This window comes from Oncorhynchus mykiss, chromosome 6 (assembly GCF_057628025.1).
Source record: "Oncorhynchus mykiss isolate SJ-2025 chromosome 6, ASM5762802v1, whole genome shotgun sequence".
Classification (NCBI taxonomy): Eukaryota; Metazoa; Chordata; class Actinopteri; order Salmoniformes; family Salmonidae; genus Oncorhynchus; species Oncorhynchus mykiss.
In genome coordinates, this window is record NC_143027.1 from 67,928,291 (window position 1) to 67,950,948 (window position 22,658).

The 22,658-nt window shown below is 42.8% G+C and overlaps 1 protein-coding gene across 1 annotated transcript; it reads right to left on the reverse strand.

Annotated features, from left to right (window-relative positions):
- Window positions 1-604: 604 nt before the first annotated feature.
- On the reverse strand, window positions 605-21,706 carry LOC110526415 (aquaporin-9-like). Its single transcript, XM_021607381.3, has 6 exons — window positions 21,468-21,706; window positions 19,957-20,083; window positions 12,404-12,541; window positions 12,077-12,195; window positions 8,541-8,758; window positions 605-1,842 (listed from the first exon to the last, which is right to left on the reverse strand). The coding sequence occupies exons 1-6, from the start codon at window positions 21,582-21,584 to the stop codon at window positions 1,680-1,682; spliced, it is 882 nt and encodes a 293-aa protein (XP_021463056.2). The 5' UTR covers window positions 21,585-21,706; the 3' UTR covers window positions 605-1,679.
- Between the last annotated feature and the right edge of the window lie 952 nt (window positions 21,707-22,658).

A 22,658-nucleotide genomic window follows, 5' to 3' on the forward strand; every position in this document is an offset into this window, starting at 1 on the left:
TTCCTCAGTGGTTAAATCCTAGTCACATCATTGGAGGAATAACGTAATAATTACGATAAACAAACAATTTTTATACATTCCCATATGGCCATTGGCCAGTGGGGTAAACTATCTCTCATTGGACTCTTCATACAGTACATTGTTTATTAAAACATGTCCATGCTAGGTACTGTAGATACTAGGCTTCCCTACTCATGCTAGGTACTGTAGATACTAGGCTTCCCTACTCATGCTAGGTATTGTAGATACTAGGCTTCCCTACTCATGCTAGGTACTGTAGATACTAGGCTTCCCTACTCATGCTAGGTATTGTAGATACTAGGCTTCCCTACTCATGCTAGGTATTGTAGATACTAGGCTTCCCTACTCATGCTAGGTATTGTAGATACTAGGCTTCCCTACTCATGCTAGGTATTGTAGATACTAGGCTTCCCTACTCATGCTAGGTACTGTAGATACTAGGCTTCCCTACTCATGCTAGGTATTGTAGATACTAGGCTTCCCTACTCATGCTAGGTATTGTAGATACTAGGCTTCCCTACTCATGCTAGGTATTGTAGATACTAGGCTTCCCTACTCATGCTAGGTATTGTAGATACTAGGCTTCCCTACTCATGCTAGGTACTGTAGATACTAGGCTTCCCTACTCATGCTAGGTATTGTAGATACTAGGCTTCCCTACTCATGCTAGGTACTGTAGATACTAGGCTTCCCTACTCATGCTTCTATGAAAATGTGTGCACATGACAGCAAGAACGTTATAAGAGGAAATAAAAGTCAGATAAAAATCATTTAGAAGTGATGCCGTGTCACGATACACAGTTCTGTGCTCAACGAGAGAGAGAGAGTACACACAGAACGGTGGGAGGCTCATTTCACACACATTGTCTGTTTTTTCTGCACTCTAAAAATAAAAGCTAGGAAAAAAGACTATGAGCATTTCAAAGCACAAATACATAGATGTGTGTTAGCTATAGCACATATGCAGTGATGAGGCTGTGTGTCGCAGCAGGCAGAGCGATTCACATAACTGTAACAAATAGATGGATGAAGTGAAGCAGAAGAGGGAAGACACTCCAGAGAGCATACCATTAAACTAGCTCAATGACCAAAAAATATACACACTTCCTTCCTTCCATCACAGAAACTGTTACTGGCTATTTTCTATGTTGTTAATAACATTTGCCATTAATGTGGTTAATAACATTTACCATCACCTCTGCCTGAAAGATAGAAAATAATGAGACGGTTTCAAACTTGGCAAATTCCTCCTGCAATGAAAAATAGCCCTATACAAGAGATGCAATATAAATTATTAAAAATCACTGTACTCAGGAACTATCCTCAGAGTAGAATGGATAGTCTGAACACCTGATGATGATGTCATGGGCTAGTAAACATGCCTGAGATCTCAGCTTGTAATTGTGAATTTAACATTACATACGTCTTTTCATTTTTTATGTTTTGGCTCAATTGGCATTCTTTCAGCGGACCTGTTCATGATAGTGTAGAGACTGAGACCTGACCACAGGTCCCTTAGACAGAGGAAATGACTCTAGTGCAAGCAGAGAAGGTTGTGTCAAGTGTGGCCTCATTGAAGTGAATGTTTAGCCTGTTGAGGGTTAAAAGGGTAGGAAGCTGCCAAGCCTCAGTACCATTGGTGCTCATGGCCTCTCTGTCTAACTCAGGGTGACCATCTCATATTTGTCCTTGACGTTGTTCTCCCCCTGTTTCTCAGGCTTGGCATGGTGCAGCTCGATGAACAGGAAGTAAATGGCGGCTCCCACCACTCCTCCCACCATGGGCCCCGCTACTGGGATCCACCACCAGCAGCCTCCAGCACTGCACAGACAAGAGGAGATATATATACAAGGGTTCAGGAGTTTACATTTGACTTTGTAGTGAGTAAGTTAAAATAAAAATGTAATACCAAATACACTGGGTCTACAAAACATTAGGAACACCTGCTCTTTCCATTACATAGACTGACCAGGTGAATACAGGTGAAAGCTATGATCCCTTATAATGTCAATTGTTAAATCCACTTCAATCAGAGTAGATGAAGGAGAAGAAACAGGTTAAAGAAGGATTTTTTAAGCCTTGAGAAAACAGGGTTTGTGTATGTGTGCCATTCAGAAGGTGAATGGGCAAGACAAAATATTTAAGTGTCTTTGAATGGGGTATGGTAGTAGGTGCCAGGTGCACCAGTTTGAGTGTGTCAAGAACTGCAACACTGCTGGGTTTTCATGCTCAACTGTTTCCTGTGTGTATCAAGAATGGTCCACCACCCAAAGGACATCCAACCAAGTTAACACAACTGTGGGAAGCATTGTAGTCAACATGGGCAAGCATCCCTGTGGAACGCGTTCGACACCTTGTAGAGTCCATGCCCCGGCGAGGGGGTGCAACTCAATAATGTTTTGTACACTATCTACAGTGTAAATAGTGGTCACCCATGTTAAAGGGACAGTGCAGTCAAAAACATGATTTACCAGTTTTTTTATGATATCTCCACACTATGAGGTTGAAATAACACTGACATTGTGAAAATTATTATAATGCCCTTTAAGAGTAAGCGCTTATTGAAAAAATGCTTGGAGTTTCAGCCTGTTCAGGTGGGATGGAGTTTTTGGCCGACAGCATTAAATCATAATCTGATCTAATTATTCGGAACAATGACCAGTTGTCTTGTACTTGCATATGTATCCTCCTAATTTGAAGGGGGGGGGGGGGGGGGGGTCATCCTATCAGGGATCATCCTATCTGCCAATCAGGGATGTGTATGAAAATATATTTACATTTGTATCAACATGCCCACACAATCAGACAGCATAATTGATAGCGAAAGGAGGCACAGGGTAATAAATTATAAAAAATATATTTGCTGTTATTTTCATGAAATAAACACACACAGTGATGTATTATACATACAGTGGTGATTTAAATATACATTGAAAAAGACTGCATGGGGCTTTAAAGCAACCCAGGAACGTGACATGGTCTGGGGTACGCTACTGTACATTACACAGGAGGTTGGTGGCACCTTAATTGGGGAGAATTGGCTTGTGGTAATGGCTGGAGCGATAATCAGTGGAATGGTATCAAATACATGAAACACATGGACCATTCCATTTGCTCTGTTCCAGCCATTATTATGAGCCGTCCTCCCCTCAGCAGACTCCACTGGTACATTGGGAGCAGATTCCACTACTACCTTTTGTTTATTTATACAGTAAGACTCCCTGGATAGGCTCCCTCTAATCTCCACCTCTCACTACTCTACTCTCTCTCTTAATCTGCCTGCTAGTCCATTGATCCGACTATACATAAAGTTGATCTGTTCCCACTCCCCACCAATCCATTTCTATAAATGCCTAATTCTAATCGTGCTTTACAAATGTTCTAGTTATCTTAATAGCGGGTAATAGTCAAACTCCAACCTAAACAACTCTCTGCTACTGTAGCCTACGTAGTACATGTCCTGATTCTGTTCTGAACTGAGCGCTTGATCACCTCAGGGCAACTCCCTGATAGAGATTAGCCTCCCTCTGCTAGTACTGACTGGTTGGACCCTGTGGGTGAAAGGAAAGGGTCTGAATTACCAGCACTGACATGACAAGGCCCAGGTAGGAAAATAGACAGTGTCTGAACAGGCTGTGTTTAGCTGCTAAATTACCAGGGGGTGGATGCAGACTACAGGATTGGTGGATTAGGGTGTGTAATCTATGGGCAGAGCCAGGTTAACTAACCATATCCCATAATCAGGCCTGATGACAGACAGACACACGGGGTCACACGAGGAGGTCTCATGGACATGGCACCCTGCCAGCTCTTCCTACTGATGTCAAAGGAAAGTGCCACTGTACCTGGTCCTATTGCGTTCAGTTTCCTTACAGAGATTCAGTGGATGTAATGTATGGTGGATGGAATATACACTTTAAATCCTACTATCACCCTTAAACATCTCTATCTTAACATTGTGATTACAGCTGTGTGTGCTGCTAAAATGTCTGAGATTTAAGGGATGTATTTAAACATATAGACATAGGATCTTAATTTGAGTCAGTTTGCTACAGATGGAAAGGAATCCTGCAACAACAGAAAATTATAATTCATGGACATTTTTGTAGGGGGTGATACATTTTTCGAAATATGGGCGTAATACAGTCTTTAATCTCAAAGTGGAAATTACAAACTTTAGAAACCTTTTTAAACTTCAAATACACTACAAGTTTTAAATGTCCTGCATTGCAGGAGAGTTCTCCTACAACAGGGTGATCAAATTAATATTCTACATCTGTGTGCGAAACATCTGGTAAGATGTAGTGTGAACACAATATAAAGTAGAGGGTCAAATACTGTATGTCTGTCACGTTCACTGTCTTCAAACTCCCTGTCATAGATGAGCCAAGGAGCAGCGTGCATGTAATTCCACATCTTTTAATAAAGTGAAACTTTCACAAAAAAAAACAGGTAAACAGAAACCGATTGTGACGCAACCTTGGCGCACACAAACACACACAGAAAATAAATAATTACCCACAACATTAGATGGGAAAAAGGCTGCCTAAGTATGATTCCCAATCAGAGACAACGATAGACAGCTGCCTCTGATTGGGAACCACACTCGGTCAAAAACAAAGAAATAGAAAACATAGAATGCCCACCCAAATCACACCCTGACCTAACCAAATAGATAAATAAAACGGCTCTCTAAGGTCAGGGTGTGACAATGTCAACGTTTCCCACCCCAGTAGGGTACCCCCAACCATTGCACACAATTGTTCTATTCCAGCTCCAGCACTCCTGATTCAGCTTGTGATTTAACCAACCAGCCCCTTGAATCAGGTGTACTGTGCTAGTGCTGGAATAGAACAAATATGTGCAAACATGGGCTCCCCAAAGTGCAGGTTGGGAAACTGTTGACTGTGGCCATTAGATCAGACAGCGCCATCTACTGAAGAGAAGTCTATAGTGCACTGGCAGCGAGGTCCCTCATATTTATTTATTTATTTTTAACTTAAAATTGAACTTTTATTTAACCAGGTAGGCCAATTGAGAACAAGTTCTCATTTACAACTGCGACCTGGCCAAGATAAAGCAAAGCAGTGCGACAAAAACAACAACACAGAGTTACACATAAACAAACGTACAGTCAATAACCAAATAGAAAATCTATGTACAGTGTGTGCAAATGTAGAAGAGTAAGGCAATAAAGACAATAAATAGGCCATAGAGGCAAAATAATTACAATTTAGCATTAACACCAGAGTGATAGATGTGCAGATGATGACGTGCAAGTAGAGATAGTGGAGTGCAAAAGAGCAATAAGTAACAATATGGGGATGAGGTAGTTGGGTGTGCTATTTACAGATTGGCTGTATACAGGTACAGTGATCGGTAAGCTGCTCTGACAGCTGATGCTTAAAGTTAGAGAGGGAGATATAAGATTTTTACTATTTGTTCCAGTCATTGGTAGCAGAGAACTGGAAGGAAAGGCACCCAAAGGAAGTGTTGGCTTTCGGGGTGACCAGTGAAATATACCTGCTGGAGCTCGTGCTAAGGGTGGGTGTTGCTATGGTGACCAGTGAGCTGAGATAAGGCGGGGCTTTACCTAGCATAGACTTACAGATTACCTGGAGTCAGTGGGTTTGGCAACGAGTATGTAGTGAGGGCCAGCCAACGAGAGCATACAGGTCGCAGTGGTGGGTAGTATATGGGGCTTTGGTGACAAAACGGATGGCACTGTGATAGACTACATCCAGTTTGCTGAGTAGAGTGTTGGAGGCTATTTTGTAAATGACATCGCCAAAGTCAAGGATCGGTAGGATAGTCCGTTTTTCGAGGGTATGTTTGGCAGCATGAGTGAAGGAGGCTTTGTTGCGAAATAGGAAGCCGATTCTAGATTTAATTTTGGATTGGAGATGCTTTAATGTGAGTCTGGAAGGAGAGTTTACAGTCTAACCAGACACTTAGGTATTTGTAGCTGTCCACATATTCTAAGTCAGAACCGTCCAGAGTAGTGATGCTAGTCGGGCAGAAGGGTGCGGGCAGCAATCGGTTGAAGAGCATGCACTTAGTTTTACTTGCATTTAAAAGCTGTTGGAGGCCTCGGAAGTACCGGGGACCCAACGTTCCAGGGACAGCTTTGAGGAGGGATGGCAGAGAGAGGGAGTCTGCCTCTGACAGTAGGACACACAATGGTGCCATTTTTCTGTTATACAGTGCCTTGCGAAAGTATTCGCCCCCCTTGAACTTTGCGACCTTTTGCCACATTTCAGGCTTCAAACATAAAGATATAAAACTGTATTTTTTTGTGAAGAATCAACAACAAGTGGGACACAATCATGAAGTGGAACGACATTTATTGGATATTTCAAACTTTTTTAACAAATCAAAAACTGAAAAATTGGGCGTGCAAAATTATTCAGCCCCCTTAAGTTAATACTTTGTAGCGCCACCTTTTGCTGCGATTACAGCTGTAAGTCGCTTGGGGTATGTCTCTATCAGTTTTGCACATCGAGAGACTGAATTTTTTTCCCATTCCTCCTTGCAAAACAGCTCAAGCTCAGTGAGGTTGGATGGAGAGCATTTGTGAACAGCAGTTTTCAGTTCTTTCCACAGATTCTCGATTGGATTCAGGTCTGGACTTTGACTTGGCCATTCTAACACCTGGATATGTTTATTTTTGAACCATTCCATTGTAGATTTTGCTTTATGTTTTGGATCATTGTCTTGTTGGAAGACAAATCTCCGTCCCAGTCTCAGGTCTTTTGCAGACTCCATCAGGTTTTCTTCCAGAATGGTCCTGTATTTGGCTCCATCTATCTTCCCATCAATTTTAATCATCTTCCCTGTCCCTGCTGAAGAAAAGCAGGCCCAAACCATGATGCTGCCACCACCATGTTTGACAGTGGGGATGGTGTGTTCAGAGGGATGAGCTGTGTTGCTTTCACGCCAAACATAACGTTTTGCATTGTTGCCAAAAAGTTCAATTTTGGGTTCATCTGACCAGAGCACCTTCTTCCACATGTTTGGTGTGTCTCCCAGGTGGCTTGTGGCAAACTTTAAACGACACTTTTTATGGATATCTTTAAGAAATGGCTTTCTTCTTGCCACTCTTCCATAAAGGCCAGATTTGTGCAATATACGACTGATTGTTGTCCTATGGACAGAGTCTCCCACCTCAGCTGTAGATCTCTGCAGTTCATCCAGAGTGATCATGGGCCTCTTGGCTGCATCTCTGATCAGTCTTCTCCTTGTATGAGCTGAAAGTTTAGAGGGACGGCCAGGTCTCGGTAGATTTGCAGTGGTCTGATACTCCTTCCATTTCAATATTATCGCTTGCACAGTGCTCCTTGGGATGTTTAAAGCTTGGGAAATCTTTTTGTATCCAAATCCGGCTTTAAACTTCTTCACAACAGTATCTCGGACCTGCCTGGTGTGTTCCTTGTTCTTCATGATGCTCTCTGCGCTTTTAACGGACCTCTGAGACTATCACAGTGCAGGTGCATTTATACGGAGACTTGATTACACACAGGTGGATTGTATTTATCATCATTAGTCATTTAGGTCAACATTGGATCATTCAGAGATCCTCACTGAACTTCTGGAGAGAGTTTGCTGCACGTTCCACTTCATGATCATGATTGTGTCCCACTTGTTGTTGATTCTTCACAAAAAAATACAGTTTTATATCTTTATGTTTGAAGCCTGAAATGTGGCAAAAGGTCGCAAAGTTCAAGGGGGCTGAATACTTTCGCAAGGCACTGTATGAAGCATGGAATATTTCTGTGCGGAGAAATAATCTTACTCTGCCCGCTCACATCTCCAAGCCTTCACATTTATCTTACGTGACTCTTCTTTAGCCCAGCTCTCATTGTTAAATAATTGCTTGTGAATTGCTTCCCCCAGATTTCTCTGGGTACTATGGAAGTTTGCATGGCAAAGTACAGACATTGTAACTAATGACATTTTTCTGTTATGTGAGGCATGGAATATTTATGTGCGGAGAAATAATCTTACTCTGCCCACTCACATCTCCAAGCCTTTTTGAAAATTCAGGAGATGCAAGAGGTTGCTAAAATATTGATTAAGATTGTCAGAAGAGCAGAGATATAGCGATAGAGCTGCACACTCATGCTCTTCCTGTAGGAGAGAAGGAGGCCAGGCCACTGGTATTCACTCCCATGTTTCTCACACTGCGTGCCTAACTCCCAGCCACTGCTGGGGAGGAGGACTGAAAAGCAGAATAATGTGCCTGCATCTCCACTTGGCATGCCCAGATCAGAGAGGGGCTTTCCTGTCACACACACACATACTCTGTTTCTGCGTCTTTATGAATCTTTCAATGTTCTACTGTAAAGTGAGCATGGGCTGTTTGATTTTTTTGGAGAAGAAAGCACATTTTCAATTTCAAAGGGTTTCAGGGCAAAAGGCATCTAACAATGTTTGTGAAATGCTACTGTACTTATGGAGGCCATCCAGCTCACATTTGTGGGACTTGTCTTTTCTCTAGTATAAGCATTGTTGGAAATTACCGGAACACCTCCATGCCCCATCCGGCCACAGCAGTGAAGAGCCTTGGGCCCAGGTCTCTAGCAGGGTTGATGGGATAGCCACAGTTGAGTCCCATGGACACTCCGATGGCCATTATGATCAGGCCAATGCACAGTGGCTCCATCCCTTTAGGAGCTCCAATGTTCTTCCCATCAATAATGGCCAGAATGCACAGGATCAAGGCAGCTGTTCCTATCACCTGGAGACAAGGTATCAACCATGAGTTTGAGATAGCAATGATCAAAACAGATAATTGACAGACATACAGATGTAGGATCTTAATTTGAACCAATTTGCTACAGCAGGAAAATAATCCTGCAGCATCAAGAACTACCCTTTAATTATAATCTACATAATAATTAAAGGGTTAGTTTGCCCAAATGACAAAATTACATATTGGTTTACTTAACCTGTAAGCAGTCTATGGACAAGGTATGACAGCAGTCCATGCATTGGTTTAGATTCCCTGGCAGTGGATGGCATTGTTTCCAAATGCTAACAGCCTTTTTAAACAATGAATACACTGCAAATGTGCATTTCCTGCAGTGCAGAACAATTCACAGCAACAAAAGAGTGATCAAATTAAGATCCTACATCTGTATTCAGTATGTACATCATCACTACCAAATGAACCATCTGTAGCTACTGCTCATGCTGTCACTGTGATGCCTCCACCAATATTGAAAAGACAGCCTCTCATAATAGCATAACAGTGTAGCTTTTTATGTAATGGTAGATTATAACAGGAGTTGGATACCAGACAGTGACAGGGGGAGAATGGCTTGTTGTTATGGTCTGGGTTTTATAATGACTGTCTGTGGCCAGAAGGACTAATTTGCTGTGATGACCTATGGCCTTCACTTGCTTTGCCTAAGCCTATAATGGGGCTTCCCCTTTCCCCTGGATGAAGGATAGATGAGACAGCTTTGAAGTCTTTTGAACAGTATCCATATGGTTATATATTAGGAGCAAACCATATTTTGGGTTAAAAATACTCAACAATTGCATTTATTACTGTTCATAGAGGGGAAAACAACTGCTTGAATGTTTGCTTCTATTAAACCAGTTAATGGTTAACTGCCTTGTTCAGGGGCAGAACGGCAGATTTTTACAGTGTCAGCACGGGGATTCAATATAGCAACCTTTCGGTTACTGGCCCAATGCTCTAACCACTAGGCTACCGCACGCGTACCACACACACACACACAAACACACACACACACACACACACACACACACACACACACACACACACACACACACACACACACACACACACACACACACACACACACACACACACACACACACACACACACACACACACACACACACACACACACACACAAAACCAGGGTTGGGCTGAATTCAAATTGAAGGCAGTCAATTTAGGAAGTAAACTACAATTACAATTAAATAATTGAAAAAAATGCATTTATTTTCAAAGACTTCTCAATAAACTGAAAAGTAAAGCTATTTATATTAGAAGTTTTTAAAATCCTTAATTTACTGTACATTTCACTGCCTTCAATTCGAAACCAAACCTGCATGTGCACACTCAGCTCTTGGGTATTCAACACAGATGGTTGTTTTTGCTCAGCCAGTATTGCTCACAATATATGCATGAGAGCAACAGCTGTTCCGGACGACTGTGTGATCACGCTCTCCGTTGCCGATTTGAGTAAGAACTTTAAACAGGTTAACATTCACAAGGATTACCAGGACGCATACTCAGATCATGCGCTGGCTGACCAGCTGGCAAGTGTCTTCACTGACATATTCAACCTCTCCCTGACACAGTCTGTAATAACTACATGTTTCAAGCAGCCCACCATAGTCCCTGTGTCCAAGAATGCCAAGGTAACCTGTCTAAATGACTATCACCCCGTACCCCGTGTCGCATCTGTAGCCAGGAAATGCTTTGAAAGGCTGGTCATGGCTCATATCAACAACATCATCCCAGACACCCTTGACTCACTCCAATTCGCATACCGCCCCAACAGATACACAGATGATGCAACCTCTACTGCTCTCTACACTGCCCTCTCCCACCTGGACAAGAGGAACATCTATGTGAGAATGCTGTTCAATGACTACAGCTCAGCGTTCAACACCATAGTGCCCTCAAGCTCATTACTAAGCTAAGGACCCTGGGACTGAACACCTCCCTCTGCAACTGGATCCCAGACTTCCAGACGGTCAATCCCAGGTGGTAAGGGTAGACAACAACACATTCGCCACGCTGACCCTCAACACGAGGGTCAGAGACCTGGCAGTGAGGTGCCAGGACAACAAGCTCTCCTTCAACGTCAGCAAGACTAAGGAGCAAATCATGAACTACAGGAAACAGAGGGCTGTGCATGCTCCCATTCACATCGACGGGGCTGTAGTGGAGTGAGACGAGACCTTTAAGTTAATCAGTGTCCATATCACTAAGGATCTATCATGGTCCACACACACCAACACTCCTCTCCTCTTCCCCTTCAGTAGGCTGAAAAGATTTGGCATGGGCCCTCAGATAGAGAGCATCTTGAATGGCTGCATCACCGCTTGGTATGGCAACTGCTTTGCATCAAACCACAAGGCGTTACAGAGGGTAGTGCGTGCAGCCCAGCACATCACTAGGGCCGAGCTCACTGCCATCCAGGGCCTCTATAGCAGACGGTGTCAGAAGAAGGCCCTGAAAAATGTCAAAAACTCCAAACACCCAAGTCATAGACTGTTCTCTCTGCTACTGCATTGCAAGCGGTACCGATGCACCAAGTCTGGAACCAACAGGACCCTGAACAGTTTCTACCCCCAAGCCATAAGACTGCTAAATAGTTAGTTCAACAGTTAACCAATTAGCTACCCAGACAATCTGCATGGACCCTCTTTGCACTAACCTTTTTGACTCATGACATCTGCTGCTGCTACTGTTTATTATATATCTTGTTGTTTAGTCACTTTATTCCTAGCTATATGTACATATCTACCTCAATTACCTCATATCCATCGACTCGGTACTGGTACCCCATGTACCCCATTCACTCATTGTGAATTTATTATTACTTTTATTATGTGTTATTACTTTTCTATTATTTCTCTATTTTCTCTCTCTCTGCATTGTTGGGAAGGCTTAGTTACTTACATGCACATGACTGATCTAAATGCATTCGGGGGACCGAGGGGCGCAGTGCTAGAGGCGTAACTACAGACCTGGGTTCAATCACAACCGGCCGTGATCGGGAGTCCCATAGGGCGTTGCACAATTAACCCAGAGTCGTCCAGTTTAGGGTTAGTTTGGCCAGGCTAGGCCGTCATTGTAAATAAAAATTTGTTTTTAACTGACTTGCCTGGTTAAATAAAATAGAAAATGTGCACATTCACTTATATTCATACTATTACACATGTACTGACATGTTCTAGCTCAGGGACTTCAAACATAAATCAGGGTGTGTGCCTGTGCGGCTCATATCATTCCGTAACAAAGAGTACTAGGATATGGTTAGATAACCATTGATGGTGCATCTCTCACCTGGTCTACGAATCCTCCAAGGACTGAGATGTGCTTGGCAGGGTAGGATGCCCATATATTAGCTGTGGCATTGATGCCAGTAACTTGCATAACTCCTCCTGTGTGTTCCATTAAGGCATCTATGGAAAAGAGAATAGTAGAATTAGCCATTGAGTTTTCCCAATAATGTTAGTGTTAGTAATAACCTATAATGTTCCCACTCCAATAATGATCGACACCTTTCCATTAAAATATCACACTGGCTAAATGCTATACATATGGGTTCCATTTAATGAGGATGATGATGATTATGATGATGGTGATGGACATGATGAGAGTAACACCTACCGTAATACAACCCATAGACAGCACAAGATCCAGCGAAGGCACCCAGGAACTGTGCTGCCACGTAGACAGGGAACTTCTTTATAGGCAGCTTGCCCAGGACCACCATGGCCAGAGAGACTGCTGGGTTCACATGAGCCCCTGGAACAAAGTTAAAACTGGAATTAAAAACAAGGTTCAATCTTATGTAGAAAGTCTGAGACACATTCATTTGTAACCACTATCCTTATCTAGTGGATTCAGTCATAGACACAATTACGGCACAACACTAAGCGAGGCCCAAGGCGGGGACTGAGGCACTGGGTGACCTCAGCGGGGCAACACCGCTGGGGGTTTCAGAGCGCCCCAAACATTAATCCCCAGCCTTGTTCACTAACTGTGGCCAGAACAGCCGGCTGAAACATCCGATCGGAATTGGGTCTGACATAATCTGCCTGAATCTGCTTAAGACTCGCGCAAACCGCATGTCGTTGGAATGACACACCTCCGCTAACAAGGGTGCTGGTTTACTCTGCCTGTAAATTAGCATCGCTGACATAGGAGTGAAAAGGAGCAGAAGTGTGTTGTGTTCCACTTGGAGAGACTGGCGGGGAAGGCTGGAAAGCAGAGTGCCCCGCCCCCTTCCACCACACTAGAGACCCATGTCCCAGTAAAGCTCATTAGTCCAATACCTGTGATCATCATCAGAGATGTCACCTAACAGTGTGAAGGCTTCTCATCCACACATGGGCCCCAGGGTTGAATGGCCCAATCATGCAATAAAGGTTTATATACTGTAGCCGACTACACACTCCAACAAGAATAGCACACATACTGTAGTACTACTCTACTGCAGCTACAGTATATACCGTCTCCATCATTACCCACTGAACCAGGATCTGGATCCTCTGTGTCAGAGTGATCAGCTAGTCTGTAATGAAGCAAAGAGGGTTGGAGACGAGAGACTTGTTCTACAGTTCCATTCTTCCTCAGTTCCATTATTCCTCCATATACTACCCACCATTGCGACCTGTTGTCACGTCCTGACCTTAGTTCCTTTTTTATGTCTCTATTTTTGGTTTGGTCAGGGTGTGAGTTGGGGTGGGCATTCTATGTTTATGTTCGATGTTTTGTATTTCTGTGTTTGGCCTGGTATGGTTCACAATCAGAGGCAGCTGTCTATCGTTGTCTCTGATTGAGAACCATACTTAGGTAGCCTGTTCCCACCTGTGTTTGTGGGTAGGTGTTTTCTGTTTTGTGTGTCTTCACCTTACAGAACTGTTTAGTTTCGTTCACTCTCTCTCTTTGTTGTTTTTTGGTTATTGCAGTGTTCAGTTTATTTATTAAAATTAACATGGACACTTACCATGCTGCGTTTTGGTCTGATCCTTCCTATTCCTAATCTGAGGAGGACAACGATCGTTACAGAACTACCCACCACAAACAGACCAAGCAGCATGGTAACAGGGAGCCGAGGGTTCAGGACTCCTGGACTTGGGAGGAGATATTGGACGGCAAGGGACCCTGGGCACAGGTGATATGAGGTAAGGCAGTGCAACAGGCACGAGAGGCAGCCCCCCAATTTTTTTTTTGGGGGGGGGCACACGGGGAGATTGGCGGAGTCAGGCGATAGACCTGAGCCAACTCCCCGTGCTTACCGGAAGCGTAGTACTGGTCAGGCACCGTGTTATGCAGTCAAGCGCACGGTGTCACCAGTACGCGCTCAGAGCCCGGAGAGCTATAGGCCAGCCCCCCGCAAGTGCCATGCGAGAGTGGGCATCCAGCCAGGGCGTATTGTGCCGGCTCAGCGTGTTTGGTCTCCGGTATGCCGTTTCGGCCCAGGGTATCCTGGGCCGAAGGGTATCCGGGGCACTGGGAGGGTGCAGTGCACCCTTGCCTGCGCTCCGCCCGTGCCGGGCGAATGTGGGCATTGAGCCTAAGGGAGAGGTGCGAGTGGTATGCACCAGATCTCCAGTGCTCCCCCACAGCCCGGTTCAAATAAAGGTGAAATAAATAAATAAATAAGAATGTCATTTTTGCTCAAGGAAGCTCCTCCAAACATGGCATAAATGTTGGCTTTCCAACACTCTGGTCTGATCTGCTGTAGCTGTAAACCAGGCATTGAGGATGAGGGGTGGGTTGAGTCCTGGGTTGAGTTTTAGAGGTACAGCACAAAGGCTAAGCTTACACTCTGCCAACATTGGATTTTCTAAGATGAAAGCACATTGAGTATGGCTCATATAACACTCATATTAGCTCATATGCTACAGTGTTCATATTATCCTGGGGGTGGGCATTAAAAGCTCTAATCACGTCGTTGCTCTTTTATGTCCCAATTGTGATGGAAATTACCACGGAAATTTCAAATTACAACTCATCATCTCCCATTACGTAAAGCCTCGCTGAGACATAATGAAACCCTTGATTGATGATTAAAAACCGCTCTCCACCTTGCTCAGCAAGCTCACCTAAGGCAGCGTGACATTTAAAAAGTGATTCCCCCTAATGTTATCCCTCTGTGTCATTGTTGCTGCCGAAGCGAGAGGGAGAGGACTCTCCTCGCTTTAATCTCTATGGAATGTACCCAATAAAGTCCCCCTGGACATGAGGACACACAACTCCAGCCTTGTAAATCTAGCCGGCACACTTCATCCTCTGACACCAAGAAGCAGCCAGGCATTAGGAATGGGTAATCGAGCTATTACATATTTCTTCCATTTCCTCTGTGCCTCTCCCCCAGTTCGGGTAATACTAAATGTACCCACGTTGAGTCCAGACTGCTATGGAAAACTAACATGATGTTCTCTGTATCATTTTGCCATGTTGCTGAGTCTCTAGTGATGACCTAGGTCTCCACAGTCCATTTCTGTTACTGTGTGTGGACTTTTCCCCAGGACACAAGTCAGGGTGAAGCACACAGGAGAGTGTTAGTGATTCTTGACTGTACTCTTTACTTTCTCTCCTGTAATCTACAGTTGAAGTCGAACTTTACATACACATAGGTTGGAGTCATTAAAACTCATTTTTCAACCACTCCACACATTTCTTGTTAACAAACTATAGTTTTGGCAAGTCGGTTAGGACATCTACTTGGTGAATGACACCAGTAATTCTTCCAACAATTGTTTACAGACAGATTATTTCACTTATAATTCACTGTATCACAATTCAAGTGGGTCAGAAGTTACACTGTGGCGTTCTGCATTAGCATCGAACAGCCCCCGTGATATGCAGGGAAGTTAGGAACAAATATACACAGGCAGTTAGGAAAGCTAAGGCCAGCTTTTTCAAAAATAAATTTGCATCCTGTAGCACAAACTCAAAAAGGTTCTGGGACACTGTAAAGTCCATGGAGAATAAGAGCACCTCCTCCCAGCTGCCCACTGCACTGAGGCTAGGAAACACTGTTACCACCGATAAATCCACAATAATTGAGAATTTCAATAAGCATTTTTCTACGGCTGGCCATGCTTTCCACCTGGCTACCACTACCCCGGTCAACAGCCCTGTGCTCCCCACAGCAAATCGCCCAAACCTTCCCCACTTCTCCTTCACCCAAATCCAGATAGCTGATGATCTGAAAGAGCTGCAAAATCTGGACCCCAAAAATCAGAACTGCAAAAATCTCTGAAGCTGGAGACTCATATCTCCCTCACTAGCTTTAAGCACCAGCTGTCAGAGCAGCTCACAGATCACTGCACCTGTACATAGCTCATCTGTAAATAGCCCATCCAATCAACCTCATCCCCATACTGTATTTATCTTGCTCCTTTGCACCCCAGTATCTCCACTTACACAGCTTGGAAAATTCCAGAAAATTATGTCATGCATTTAGAAGCTTCTGATAGGCTAATTGACATAATTTGATTCAATAGGAGGTGCACCTGTGGATGTATTTCAAGGCCTACCTTCAAACGCAGCGGCTCTTTGCTTGACATCATGGGAAAATAAAAAGAAATCAGCCAGGACCTCAGAAAAAAATAGTAGACCTCCACAAGTCTGGTTCATCCTTGGGAGCAATTTCCAAATGCCTGAAGGTACCACGTCCATCTGTCCAAACAATAGTACGCAAGTATAAACACCATGGGACCACGCAGCCGTCATACCGCTCAGGAAGGAGACGCGTTCTGTCTCTTTGGTGCGAAAGGTGCAAATCAATCCCAGAACAACAGGAAAGTACCTTGTGAAGATGCTGGAGAAAACAGGAACAACAGTATCTATATCCACAGTAAAACGAGTCCTATATCGACATAACCTGAAAGGTCACTCAGCAAGGAATAAGCCACTGCTCCAAAACCACCATAAAAAATCCATACTACGGTTTGCATTTGCACATGGGGACAAAGATCATACTTTTTGGAAAAAATGTCCTCTGGTCTGATGAAACAAAAATAGAACCTTTTGGCCATAATGACCATCTTTATGTTTGGAGGAAAAAGGAGGATGTTTGCAAGCCGAAGAACACCATCCCAACCGTGAAGCCCGGGGGTGGCAGCATCATGTTATTGGGGTGCTTTGCTGCAGGAGGGACTGGTGCACTTCACAAAATAGATGGCATCATGAGGTAGGAAACTTATGTGGATATATTGAAGCAACATCTCAAGACATCAGTCAGGAAGTTAAAGCTTGGTCGAAAATTGGTCTTCCAAATGGACAATGACACAAGCATACTTCCAAAATGACTTAAGGACAACAAAGTCAAGGTAATGGAGTGGCCATCAAAAAGCCCTGACCTCAATCCTATTGAAAATTTGTGGGCAGAACTGAAAAAGCGTGTGCGAGCAAGGAGGCCTACTAACCTGACTCAGTTACACCAGCTCTGTCAGGAGGAATGGGTCAAAATTCACCCAACTTATTGTGGGAAGCTTGTGGAAGGCTACCCGAAACGTTTGACCCAAGTTAAACAATTTAAAGGCAATGCTACCAAATACTAATTTAGTGCTTGTAACCTTCTGACCCACTGGGAATGTGATGAAAGAAAAAAAGCTGAAATAAATCATTCTCTCTACTATTATTCTCACATTTGACATTCTTAAAATAAAATGGTGATCCTAACTGACCTAAGACAGGGAATTTGTACTAGGATTAAATGTCAGAAATTATGAAAAAAAAATAGTTTAAATGTATTTGGCTAAGGTGTATGTAAACTTCTGACTTCAACTGTACCTGACAACAGGGATGGACATCATCTCCCACATTTTTCAATCAATGAACAGGTGAACATGTGGATGTGAGGACATCCATGGAGCCATAACACACATTTACCCAGACATGTGGGAAGTACATGTTGTCCTTTAAGAGTTTAGTACCTGTGAGCAAAGAGAGCCAGACATCCATGGTCAAAGTTTTTGGCAAAGTAAAGCAGTTTCATCAAAGACAAACAACCATTGGTGACCTTTGAGTCCTGCTCACATATTTTAACCCAAAAGCCTTTTTAATATTAAGATCCTTTAATTTGTCAATTGCACAAAAATGTGACTTCTGCTTTTAACCCCTCTGAGACAAACATGAGCAGGTTTTTTGGAGAGGTGCAGGGGGCTGCCACACTGGGCACCCGGGGAGCTGTTGTTGTGGGGGGTTAAGTGCCTTGCTCAAGGGCAACGGTACACTCTTAAAAGAAAAGGTGCTATCTAGAACCTTAAAGGGTTCTTAGGCTGTCCCCATAGGAGAACCCATTGAATAACTACAGTGCCTTGCGAAAGTATTCGGCCCCCTTGAACTTTGCGACCTTTTGCCACATTTCAGGCTTCAAACATAAAGATATAAAACTGTATTTTTTTGTGAAGAATCAACAACAAGTGGGACACAATCATGAAGTGGAACGACATTTATTGGATATTTCAAACTTTTTTAACAAATCAAAAACTGAAAAATTGGGCGTGCAAAATTATTCAGCCCCCTTAAGTTAATACTTTGTAGCGCCACCTTTTGCTGTGATTACAGCTGTAAGTCGCTTGGGGTATGTCTCTATCAGTTTTGCACATCGAGAGACTGACAATTTTTCCCATTCCTCCTTGAAAAACAGCTCAAGCTCAGTGAGGTTGGATGGAGAGCATTTGTGAACAGCAGTTTTCAGTTCTTTCCACAGATTCTCGATTGGATTCAGGTCTGGACTTTGACTTGGCCATTCTAACACCTGGATATGTTTATTTTTGAACCATTCCATTGTAGATTTTGCTTTATGTTTTGGATCATTGTCTTGTTGGAAGACAAATCTCCGTCACAGTCTCAGGTCTTTTGCAGACTCCATCAGGTTTTCTTCCAGAATGGTCCTGTATTTGGCTCCATCCATCTTCCCATCAATTTTAACCATCTTCCCTGTCCCTGCTGAAGAAAAGCAGGCCCAAACCATGATGCTGCCACCACCATGTTTGACAGTGGGGATGGTGTGTTCAGCTGTGTTGCTTTTACGCCAAACATAACGTTTTGCATTGTGCCAAAAAGTTCAATTTTGGTATCATCTGACCAGAGCACCTTCTTCCACATGTTTGGTGTGTCTCCCAGGTGGCTTGTGGCAAACTTTAAACAACACTTTTTATGGATATCTTTAAGAAATTGCTTTCTTCTTGCCACTCTTCCATAAAGGCCAGATTTGTGCAATATACAACTGATTGTTGTCCTATGGACAGAGTCTCCCACCTCAGCTGTAGATCTCTGCAGTTCATCCAGAGTGATCATGGGCCTCTTGGCTGCATCTCTGATCAGTCTTCTCCTTGTATGAGCTGAAAGTTTAGAGGGAAGGCCAGGTCTTGGTAGATTTGCAGTGGTCTGATACTCCTTCCATTTCAATATTATCGCTTGCACAGTGCTCCTTGGGATGTTTAAAGCTTGGGAAATCTTTTTGTATCCAAATCCGGCTTTAAACTTCTTCACAACAGTATCTCGGACCTGCCTGGTGTGTTCCTTGTTCTTCATGATGCTCTCTGCGCTTTTAACGGACCTCTGAGACTATCACAGTGCAGGTGCATTTATACGGAGACTTGATTACACACAGGTGGATTGTATTTATCATCATTAGTCATTTAGGTCAACATTGGATCATTCAGAGATCCTCACTGAACTTCTGGAGAGAGTTTGCTGCACTGAAAGTAAAGGGGCTGAATAATTTTGCACGCCCAATTTTTCAGTTTTTGATTTGTTAAAAAAGTTTGAAATATCCAATAAATGTCGTTCCACTTCATGATTGTGTCCCACTTGTTGTTGATTCTTCACAAAAAATACAGTTTTATATCTTTATGTTTGAAGCCTGAAATGTGGCAAAAGGTCGCAAAGTTCAAGGGGGCTGAATACTTTCGCAAGGCACTGTAGTTGTGGCCTTTGTACAGAGGGTATAATGACATAAAAGGATATATACAAAAGAAGATATAATGACATAAAAAAAGGCCTGACCTATAAAGTGAGGTGCTGACCAACTGAAAAGTCTCAACACTAAACACACATGTTGTGTTGCAACTTCAATCATACTGCAAAATCAACTTTTTGGGATGTTAGCCAGCATACAGTGTTCTATGTGCAGAGTGGACTGTAGAAATGGATGTTGTGAATCAAAAGTTATGTAAAGGAGGTATGGTATTCACCTGACACTCCCCCAGCCACGTAGACGGCCATCATCACACCCAGAGTGAAGCCGATGTGGATGGTCAGGGGTTCTCCCAGAGCTCCCTTACTCAGCACTGTCTGGGCCACCGAGCCACATCCAAAGAGCTAGGACGGAGACAGAGACAAAAAGCAAAAACATGTTGGCAGGAGGAAGAAAGAGTCGTTGTTTTTTCATTTCTAATTATGCATAAAAGACTAGTCCTCTTGTTCAACAGCCTTCATTTCTAATTAGATTTCCTTTTAGATCAGTGCATTCCCCCTGAACCCTGTAAGAAGAATGCCATTGAAGATGTCCCATTTGAAGCATGGGAAATTATCATTCATCCTTTCATTGTTTTATTAGAAGGACAAGTAAATCAAAACAAAAGTGTTGAAAGAATGATTTTGTCCAAAAATAGCTGTTTCTGTTGTGAGGAGTGGATTAGTCCTTTTATGTTGTGGCGCTGATCAGGATGACCACTGACTCTGAAGCCACTGAGACTGAGCCTCAGTAAACCCAGCCACTGAGCTGTGCCACTCAGACAGACAGGACAGGACGGGGAGGTGAACCTAGAGGGGACAGGTTGAAGGCAAAGGACAGGTCAGATTATTAAGGACCCCTGTAGATTTCACCTCAGTAAACAGTGTTTCCCTCCAAGCTTGGTGATGATGGGGAAATGTGTGTGTTTTTACCGCAGTAATAATGCAGAGAGAAAGAGTGTGTATGTCTGTTAAGGGGAAAAATGAACAGTGAATTGGACCAGGTGGTCTATCTTATGCTAATGGTGTCTCTGTATTCAGTGTAATATAAATCTATTCTCATTCTATATCAAATCACTGTATTCATTGGCAAGAAGATTGCAATTGATAGGCGGGGTATGCTTTAAAAATGTATTAAATATTGATGCTGTCATATGATGATTTTCAGCCTACAAGCAACATATAGGGTAGACTTGTTCATCAAATAATGAAGCTTTGCGGAAATATAATGGTGTGCAGTATGCTACATAAATTGGGTCTATTTATTCACAGATTAGATACATTCTAAAGAAATACGAATGTCAAATCACTGTGATGATCATACATCATATGGAATGGTGCATGGTGCATGGTGCATGGTGAATGGTGCATGGTGCATGGTGAATGGTGCATGTCAGTAAAGGTTTATTGTGTTTGATCATGTTTTTCTTTATGGCTGAAAACACCAAGCATCCCATTAATTCTCCCCCTCCTATCCCCCACCTGTCATTCTTGCCATTACAACATTCTCTAGATGTCTTAATTATCTCCCAAGTACTTTCCCATACCAGAATTATGGATGAGCACATCAAAGAGAAGCCACATTATCAGGATATATTATCAGCACCTAAACATGTCAAAACATGATATCCCTGTTGACAGATCAAGTGCCCTGAGAACAATTTTGACACCTTATTACCATATTGTTGCTGCTTTAAAGCAGGCTATTAAATGACAGTCAGGTGATGAGGGGTAGTGTCCATGTACTTACTATTAACACGAATATCCCCAGAAATTCTGCCAGGAACTCTTTGATGATGTCCTTCCTCAGGGCACATTGCTCCTTCATTTTTATTTTTCCCTCAAGTTCCATATTTCCTGCGGACATCTGATGTCTCAGTCTTGTCAGGACAGACAGTTGATAAGTAGTGTGAGTGTGAGAGTGAGCTTTAGCATGGGCGTCTCTCCGGTAGTTTAGGACGTAACCCCTCCTCCCCTTAGTAGCCTACTACACGTGTATTATGTACACTCGACAGACATGACCTGTTAATCTTTTTCTTCCTTGAAACTGTCCCCCGTCACCACCGCTACCGCCAGGGGTGCACTCGTTGGATCTAAGTGCTTTATTGGTCAATAAGTGTTTGATTGGTCAAACTGACTCCAATGGTCAGCAGTTGACTGAATGTGGACAGTGCGCATTTATACGCGCGAATTTTAGACAGTGTGCTTTCACTCACAACTTGTCTATTTTCGATCAACAAAGTAATTATTTCAAGTTGTAATTATATGGCGATAACACTGGACACAAACTGGTTGAATCAACGTTTTAACGTAATTGTGGTGTGGAATCTATGTGGAAAATACATTGGATTAAAAAAAAAAGTAAATAATCTAAACTGTTGTTTTGAGGCTGGAATTTCAACCACAGGATTTTGCAATCATTGTAACAGATTTTCAACATAGACAAACATTGTATTATATATGTTGAATTTGTACATTTGAAACAAAGTCAGATCTTCAAAGTTATAACCACTATCAGAAAAAAAACTATAAAATGAGCAGCACTTCCTAGTGGAGAGTTGATCTATCTATAGCTATTAATTTGGTCTCCAATCCAGGGTTTTAACAAAGCCCATTTTAGCGTTGATATTTGTCACTGACTACTAACAATGTGCTATTGTGAAAATGATTATTGAGAGATCTCTTAATAACTCAATTCACTGTTGCTATCGAAATCATTCAAACGAGTAGGTTTCACAGAGTTAAACAGCTATTGTTTCAATTCAACTCAGGGTTAAACTTAAAATAGACAATACACAATACATATAGGCCTATGGTTTCAAACTTTGGTTGATTTCAAATGTAATCTTCAAGTTAATATCAACATTTGAAGGAGATGTATCTTCTGCTTGGATAGTTCCATCTGTGCCACTGACTTACTCTGGCTTTAATTTCAGTTTGT

What these genes read in the sequence shown, in the direction of transcription:
- LOC110526415 (XM_021607381.3), bottom strand. Translation starts at nt 21,584, where the DNA reads ATGTCCGCAGGAAATATGGAACTTGAGGGAAAAATAAAAATGAAGGAG. An exon ending in TGGGGATATTCGTGTTAATA is followed by an intron (nt 20,084 to 21,467) that starts GTAAGTACATGG and finishes TCTCCGTCCTAG; the next exon opens with CTCTTTGGATGTGGCTCGGT. An exon ending in TGGGGCATGGAGGTGTTCCG is followed by an intron (nt 1,843 to 8,540) that starts GTAATTTCCAAC and finishes TTGTCTGTGCAG; the next exon opens with TGCTGGAGGCTGCTGGTGGT.